At 33.9% G+C, this 8,983-nt stretch overlaps 1 protein-coding gene across 1 annotated transcript; it reads right to left on the minus strand.

The window, feature by feature from the left end:
- Positions 1-35: 35 nt before the first annotated feature.
- Positions 36-1,638, minus strand: LOC111240841. Its single transcript, XM_022776679.1, has 4 exons — positions 1,195-1,638; positions 981-1,109; positions 224-903; positions 36-147 (listed from the first exon to the last, which is right to left on the minus strand). The coding sequence occupies exons 1-4, from the start codon at positions 1,588-1,590 to the stop codon at positions 45-47; spliced, it is 1,308 nt and encodes a 435-aa protein (XP_022632400.1). The 5' UTR covers positions 1,591-1,638; the 3' UTR covers positions 36-44.
- Between the last annotated feature and the right edge of the window lie 7,345 nt (positions 1,639-8,983).

Consider the following 8,983-nt stretch of genomic DNA (forward strand, 5'->3'; position numbering starts at 1 on the left):
AGTTCATCAATGATTTCAAATGAATACAACACAATATAAATCAACTAATCCAAAAAAATACTTACCATGTTATCAACGTATTTATAAGGACCTAAGGTATTAATAGATGTTGTGCTCAGTGTCTGCCCAATTATCTCACAGACGATCCTATATAAAAAAATGTACTTATTAATTGTAAGATATGGCCATAAAACTATATAAAACCAAAATAAAATTTACTAACCTATACGCTCTATCTCTAACGCTGACAGCGACGTACAGTTGGTCAATATTGATGGTAGACCTAGGATCACCAACAATACTGCGTAGAGGGGCGACAACCAATGCTTTTGGTGCCTCCGCTTCTCTATCATCATTAATTTCAATAAGGTCAAGAACATGATTTCCACCTCCTACATCCCGTACAACTTCTTCATCGAAGGCAGATGTGAGGTCTCCTTGCAATCTGCCACCAAAAACTTCATCATTACCTCCAACAACCCCTTCTTCATTTAAGACTTCTTCGGCAACTCCACCCATTCGTTCTTCATCACCTCCACCAACAACTTCTTCATCAAAGACTTCTTCAGGAACTCCACCCACTGCTTCTTCATCACATCCACCAACAAATTCTTCATTACAAACATCTTCCTTAAAATTTTGCCTTTGACGTATTTCAAATAACTCCTTCGTCAAAGAAGCAAGCCTTGAATTCAAGGCTATCAATTCTTTAGTATTTTTCTTCAATCTCTCATCCAAATTTGCTTCAAACGTCCCGTCATCCGAGGTATCGTCATCTAACTCGTCAGGTCTCGCTCNTTTCGGTTGTGTTCCTAAATCTGTTCCTCCTTCAAACATATCAAAAGCCGCAATAATTTCAGGCATTTGACGATCACGAAGCCGAATATACCACTCCAAGTTAACCTATTTCACATTTATTTATACATTAAAACCATCAACAATTTAAATAAAACATAAAAGGATATGCATCAAATACTTACATCTCCAGTCATAAACAATTCTTCAATTTTTTCATAATATCTTGTTTTATAGGAGAACCAACGCAACATGCGAGGAAACCTCCTATGACTTGGATTACCGTCCAAAGAAAGCCTCTCAACAGCCCAAGCCTACAATAACAAAATAACTTACAGTGAACCATATTTTACATTACAATACAAAGGTGTTTAAAAAACTACAAAGCAACCATCTTACCTGCAAAACAGCCACATTCCCACTAAGACCGACTGCGCTGGCGATCTTTCCGGACATTATCTTTTTCATACATTTATTCAAGTTATCTACAAGGTATTTATGAACACCACTCGCCCAATCGTATAAACATAAACTATCTATGTCGTCTAACACTTTTGAAGGCATGTTAGCAATAACCTTCGACTTCCTAGGAAAGAAAAAAACAACCAAACAAACAAATATATACAGCCTACACACAACATCAACCTCAATGTTGTCGTCCAATACAATCACATTAAACTTCTCAACCACATCTAATAAAGTTGTGCTATTTGAATTAAACATTTGTCCTACCAAACCAACTATACATTCATCAAATGGAACTTCTAAGCCACCTATGTCTAAACCGGTCGTCATGAAAACATCCAAAACACTAAAGGGTACCAATTGATGACTGACCCTAAAGCTTATATAATGCCCAGCCCAGCGACATAACATGACCTTCAATAATTCACAGTTAATCTCTAGAGCCTTACGAAGACGCAAACACCAACGAAATGGTGTCATTGTAATTCGTTCTACATGCACTTCTCTCAGTAACCCATTCATAGCAACAATTATTGATGAATCAAGAGAGACTCGAACACGCCACTACACAACATTATAAACAAAAAATTTTATTGCTTACCAAAAAATAAATCAACTATATATAAATAAACTATATACAAACATATGAATAGTAACCAAACAAAATGTGTTACTTACCTTTGGGTTCGTAAAGTCCATTGCAACTGCCCAAATTTCAGAGAAACACAGCAATGGTTTATTAGGGTTCATAAAAACAAAAATAAGCACAATACAAGACAGATAAACCCTCCCCAACCCAAACCCAAAACACAAAAACCCTCCCCAACCCAAACAATGGGATATACTGCAAAAAACAAAACACACCCAAAACCAAAACCAAAACGCGAAACGCATCAAAACGCACAATACAAGACAGATATACCCTCCCCAACCCAAACCCAAAACACAAAAACCCTCCCCAACCCAAACAATGGGAAATACTGCAAGAAGCAAAACACACCCAAAACCAAAACCAAAAGCCGAAACGCGAAACTGCTTACCAACAGAGACGAATGAAGACGCTCGTTATTTGGTTTCGAATGGGTGTGACAGAAATCAACACAAAAACCCAATGCCTGAGACAATCGCAGAGATGAACTCCTGAAGACGCGAGACTTGGTTTCGCAAAATGAAGAAGATGAAAATGTTAAACCGCCAATTCCAAATTTCATTCAAACTTCCTTCCAAAAATACCCTTCAGCAACTCTTAAAAAGCTTTTTAATTAAAATGTCCAGCCATGCAATGAAATTTTGACACGTGGAAGTGTGTCAAAACTGTGTTAATGAAGAGTGTCAAAGAAACATTTTCCTATTTTAAATTATATCATCTTTAAATTCTTTCTTTCTAAAGCTCTATCTTCTCTCTAAGTTTTCTATGTTAAGACAAGATCATCTACAAGATTGAACTATTTAAACACTCTCATGTTTTTGAAGTTTAACAAAGAGTATTAAGAGTAATAAGCATATGACAAGTGTTAGAATAACAACATAGGTAAGCATTTAATGGCATTTTATCACTGTTCAAAACAACAAAGTGTTTTTTACAATTTTTATCGTCGAGGTAGCATTTATCAATTAAGCTTTTTCTCTAAGTGTCGCAACTGGAATCGCGACGGGACAACGATCCAAAAAGAAAACAAGTTTTGAAAAATGTTTTGAAAAATGTTTTGGAGTCGCCACTACAGTTTATTCTGGAAAACTACAGAAAAACCATAAAATGATCAAGCACGGTCCACGAAAACCAAAGATTGCGTTCGGGAGTCGGTTACGTGTAGGGAAGCTATTAGCACCCTACAATGCCTACCCGAAGGCAGTACCTTTAATTAAATATGCGACTTTGATGTGGTTTTCATAATGTTTAACTATCCCCAAAAAAGACATTATAAAGAAACAAAATATATTTTTAGTTTTTTAGGAAATTGCTCAGAGAATTTGTATGGAAAAAAATTGGATTTTTGGGAAGTGAACCTGACAAGGACTGGCCTTGCTCCTACGTATCTCCACTTTGGATGGAGAATCAAGGATCACGTAGTTCTGGCCAAGATTGTTTGTTGTTTGGAAACATTTATATTTTAGCATTTTTATAAAAAAATGGAAAAGGTTTTTAGCACGAGGACGATGTGTGCGATCACACACGTGCTTAAACCTTTAAAACATATTTTTTAATTTTTATAAAAGGAGAAAAGGTATTAGCACGAGGACGATGCGTGTGATCACACACGTGCTTAAACCTTTAAAACATATTTGATAATTTTATAAAAGGAGAAAAGGTCTTAAGACGAGGACGATGTGTGCGATCACACATGTGCTTAAACCTTTAAAATATATTTTTTAATTTTATAAAGAGAGAAAAGGTCTAAGCACGAGGACGATGCGTGCGGTCACACACGTGCTTAAACCCTTAAAACATTTTTGATAATTTATTAAAAGGAGAAAGGGTTTTTGCACGAGGACGATGCGTGTGATCACACACGTGTTTAAACCTTTAAAACATATTTATTATTTTTATAAAAAAAGGAGAAAAGGTTTTCTAGCACAAGGATGATGCGTGCGATTACACATGTGCTAGAAACCTTAATATTTTTTGTTTTAATTTTATAAAAAAGAAAAGGGTTTTCTAACACAAGGACGATGCGTGCGATCATACATATCCCTTAAAACATTTTTAATTATTTCTATGAAAAGGAAGGAAAGGTTTTTTAGCACAAGGACGATGCGTGCGATCACACATGTGTTTAAACCATTAAAACATTTTTTATTATTTTTATACTTTTACATTTTTGGTTTTTTATTTTTTTATTTTTTTAATTTTTTTTTATCTTTTTATGTAATTTTATTATATGAAAATGATATTTAAAACTATATTATTGAAATAAACAACAAAATTATTTACATAACCATTTTTTAGAAAAGTTAACAAATAAATTAAAACAGTATTTACTAAATGTTAAAAGCACGCTAAGGTCATTTTTACCATTTACAATTTATTTATTTTACTTAAAAACCAATATTTAAAAAGAAAGATGTTAAACGCTATAACAATTTTCGTGGTTTTAATATTTTATATGTTTTTTATTTTTACTTTTTCATTTTTGTTTATTTACTTTCTATGATTCTTATATTTTGTATTTTTATTAAAAACCGAGTACAGCAAACCATCAATAATAAAACAATATACCAAAACTAAAGAAATAAAAGCAAAGAAAATAAAATGAAAACAAAAAAGTCCAATAAAAATGGGAAAGGAAATGTAACCAGGAAATTGATCTCCACCCTTCTGAAGCTGCCTTAAAGGTCCTCCACTGCACCACAAAAAGCTTCCACAGAAAGTTGTTCATTCATCTGTGCACGTGCCTCTTTGTCCCACTCCTTTTTTCTTTGTTCCCTCATATTCTCTTTTCGAAATTGGATTTTTCTCCTCTCTTTTTTTTACCAGGTGTGTGCTTATATACCCACATTTGTAATATTATTGTGATTTTGCCTTAATGGCGGATTAATTGTCAATTAGCAAAATAGGGAAAAAAAATGGTCTTGATTGAAGAAAAATAAATAATGTCAGAAAATTATCCATTTACAAGGAAATCATATTTTTATTTTTAGGAATAAACTGAATGCAGCAATCAATATATTATTTTTAATTATTGCTTGAAATTATTGTCGTAATATTGATTCAAATTATTACCAAATAAAACAAAATTTCAAAAATATTGTAAAGTGATCTGTCATGCATTAATATTAATTTCTTATGGGTATTTTTCCAAGTAAATCAAATCCAATTCTTCACGTGCAACACCTCTCCCATTTTATTCACGTGCACCCCCTTTTTTTCTTTTCTTTTCTTCTTCCTTATTTCCTTTTGTTTTTCTTATTCGTTTTTTTTCTTTTTTTTTATTTATTTTTATTTTCTTTTTTGCTTTTATTTGTTGCTTTTCTTTTTTCTCTTTTCTTTTCTTTTTTTTCGTCCTTTTTTTTCAAAATGAATATAAAAAATAAAATCAAATTAAATAATAATAAAGAAAGCTAAATCAAATACCAAATAGTAAAATAAAAATTAAAGATAATAAAAAAATGGAAAATAAAATAAAATAAGACAAAAATAAAAACAAGTCCTATTATTTAGTCACTCGGACGAAATTGGGTGTTGACACTAAGATACCAAGCGTGGAGAAAGAACTTCATCGTTAGACAAAGTAAAGGCTTTTGCTCATGGTATCCTTTAGGCTTATGCAAACGCTTTTTGGGATATTACCTTTTAGAGCTTGAGCATTTAGCATGCTTATTCTTTTATAACTTTTCAATCTTTGTTTAACACTTTTAGAGGGTTTGGTTAGAGACATTGTCTTGAGACCTTTTTGCTTCTTGAGACTTTAACTGAATACCATTGGTATAGTATAGCTTACACGTTTAGCATAACTCTCTTTCTACGCTTTGACTTGTAAGTCGTTTAGCGCTGCGTTTGGAAGTTTTTAACCTATATGTTTTCCTAAGTGTTTTCCTAAGGCTTTTCTATGCTGATGGATGATTCAGGAATCTTGTTTCTATCATTTGTGCTTTTACCTATCCTATTCTTTAGGTTTAGGTGTTTACAGATTCTTATCTCATTTAATGTTATTTGATTAAAATTCAAAATATGAGAGCATTTAGACATATAGCCAATTTTGTCTTAACACTAGTCAGAGTAACGGTGGTTACTTGGAGTGAATAGGGATACTATGAGTGGTGAGAATACTTAGTTGTAATCTTGTTAGAGATTATAGTGGAACTTTCTAAGATGTTAGAGGAGACTGATGTAGGTCGGTGGAGCGAAGCAGTATGAAAACAACTGCTTGTTTATTGCTTTATTCTTTCTAAACTCTTTTCTTATAAATCCTACAGTTGTATATCACTTTAACTGCTACAAAAGCTCTTTCCATCAAACGTCTTTTTTTAAGAGCTAGTTTTATAAAAAATGACGGAGATTGATTTGAGGATGTTCCTTCAACATAAGATTATCTTCCAATTGGGTTGATGAAGCTTCTTCAAAGGGTGGATTTCATGTGAGAAGGTGATAGTAGCGGAAGCAAAATAGAGATAAAGAGATGAAGATATTGGTGTAGTGTGGTCTTGGTAAATGTCCCTCTAGGAGGTTAAGCCAACCATGAAGAAGAAGGTATGAATAAGTATAGAGGAAGACAATTTCATAAGGTGAGAACTCAAGAAGAGAAGTCTTGCAATTTTGGCAAAAAGATTTTGCATTCAATCAAATTCAAAGGATTAGAAAAGGGTGTCTCTCCTTTTATAGTTGAAGGAGAAGGCTAGAGTACATGAAGTATTTAGGAGCCTCTTCATCACTTAGTGAGGAGCCTTATCATTAAATGAGGAGCCTAAGCATTAAATGGGGAGCCTAAACATTAAATGTGAGGAGCCTTATGCTTTGTAACTAACTTAGTCAAAACACTTAATGCAAAGGCTCCTTGCAACTAACTCCTTCCAAAACCCATTTTTAACCAATTTCTAACCCATTTTAGGTGTTACCTTCTAACTAAGGACCCAATGGTGCACTAGCTCTCTCTTAAAGCCACAAATCCTTTTAAACAAAGCTAAAAAAAGTGTCTTGGCCAAATACGAGGCCTACAAATTGAGTTATATTATATATTTACAAAAAGTGTTTTAAGATAAAGAAGAAGACTAAAATGTGACCCTTCACAAGAGTAGAATCCTTCAAGCTCCATCTTCTTCTTTCATCTTCTTTGACCATGGCTCTTTATGAGAGGTCTAATGTCTTCTAAGGCTTAAGGAAAAGCAAGAACAAGCTTGAAAATCCTTCTTTTTCTTCCAATCTCCTAGCCTTAGCTTAAGTTGATGCTCCCTTCATGGATCTCCATTTAGTTCTCAAAATAGACTCCATAAAAAATGCTACAACAAAACATATTTAAACGATTGAAAAAGCATTTTCTAAAAAAGTATTTCTGTTTAAACCGAATTTTAAAGTTGATCATTTAACAACTTACACAAACTTTTCAATACTCATTAAAAGTGTTAAATTATCTCCTTCACCAAAATGTTTTCCTATAACAATACTCAACCCCCTCTTCTAGTGTTTTTCTAAGTACTTCAAGCACCACCTTTGAGTGTCATTTTGTATGTTTGATTTTTTTTTTCTTATTGGGTTGTTTGAGATATATTTACAATGAAACTTGTGTATGTTTATGAACCATTAATAACTCCTTATTTTTGCAATTTTATTTGTGTTTAGAAGTCTAGGTTAGTGTATTTTTCTTTCTAATTGTTTAGAATTAGGCTAGTTTTAGTATTTTTCCTTATTTTTGTAGTTTTGTAAAATTGTAGTTAAAATTTGGTTTTTAGATGTATTTTTTTAGTCTTTGATAATAAATAGGAAATTAGTATTTTTTTTTTAGAAAATATTTTAATACAAATTCTTTTCTTTATTTTAGCTTGAATAGTTTTTTTCTTCTTCTTATCTTCTTTAACTTCTGAATTGTTTTTTTTTCTCTAATTGATGATTAACCCATGTGCATAATTGAATTAAAATTCCTGATTGGGTTATATTTTTGGTTGATTGGATTACATTTGGGCTGCAGAGGTAAATTGGGCTAAGCATGGTTGCTGCTGTTACAAGCCGTGAAATGAAGATTTGATTTGGGTCGCTGCAAACGTTGAAACGGGGTGCTGCAAGTGAAGATTGTGGTTGCTGCCTTGCATCGTGGGCCATTACATTTGGTTAATTGGATCAGAAAGGCAGCTGCCACCCTACTTGGATTCCATCTTAATGAAGCGCAACGTTTTGGAGAAGCCCTCACTTGAGTTGCTGCTGATTAAGCCACGTGGCTGAACTTGGGCTGCACTTGAATTAATGAAACTATGCGTTTTGGCCTGGCAGCAGTGACTGGGGTGGTCCTTGCTCGTGCAACTCATTTGGAAAAAAACGAATTTCCTGAAGCATTTGTCATTTGGAGAGAAACACCCTCGAGCTAGGGCTTATTCAAGTGAGAAGAGGAGAACTCCACTGGATGCGCGCCACTTACCTGAAGACGTGACCAGACCCAAGCTTTCGATCTGCCCGGAGCTGCCCGGAGAAGATGATCGGTGCTGCCACGTGGAGGATCGGATGGCTGAAGACCCAGCTCGTGATCAACGCGAACAGAGCCGTCCGATGGGGGTAAAAGCTTCTTGAGTAAGCTTTCCTTTTTTTTTTCTTTTCTTTGTTTCGTTTTCTGACCCTATAAAAAGGGTTTTGTAAATAGACTTCTGGGGAGACACTTTCAGCTACCATTTTCACAATTTTAGACTAGGATTTTCATTTCTCGTGCTTTTGGAGCGAAACACTCACGGTGGTGACAGCCCATGGTGGCTCCGATTGTGCATCTCGTTCGGTACACTCCATTGTAATTGTTCTTTCTTGTTAACAAAATGTTCTTTTTCATTGATGTGTTTATGTAGTGTGCTTTATTTGTTGAATTGATTGTGTCTTTTCTGTAATGTTTCTGTGATTCTTGTGTTTTGATTTGAAAATTGAGTTGAACTCGTGTGACTCTGCAATTTTATGATTCCTCTGGAATCGAATGACTCCACAGTGAGCATTCTTGATCGAGATGTCTTCTCGAGTCAGAGTTGAGTCAACGCTTAAAGATTCATCAGATTTATGTTTCTATTTTTTGTTTCTATTATGTGTGATGGTATGCTG

This window comes from Vigna radiata, unplaced genomic scaffold, assembly GCF_000741045.1.
Source record: "Vigna radiata var. radiata cultivar VC1973A unplaced genomic scaffold, Vradiata_ver6 scaffold_160, whole genome shotgun sequence".
Lineage (NCBI taxonomy): Eukaryota > Viridiplantae > Streptophyta > Magnoliopsida > Fabales > Fabaceae > Vigna > Vigna radiata.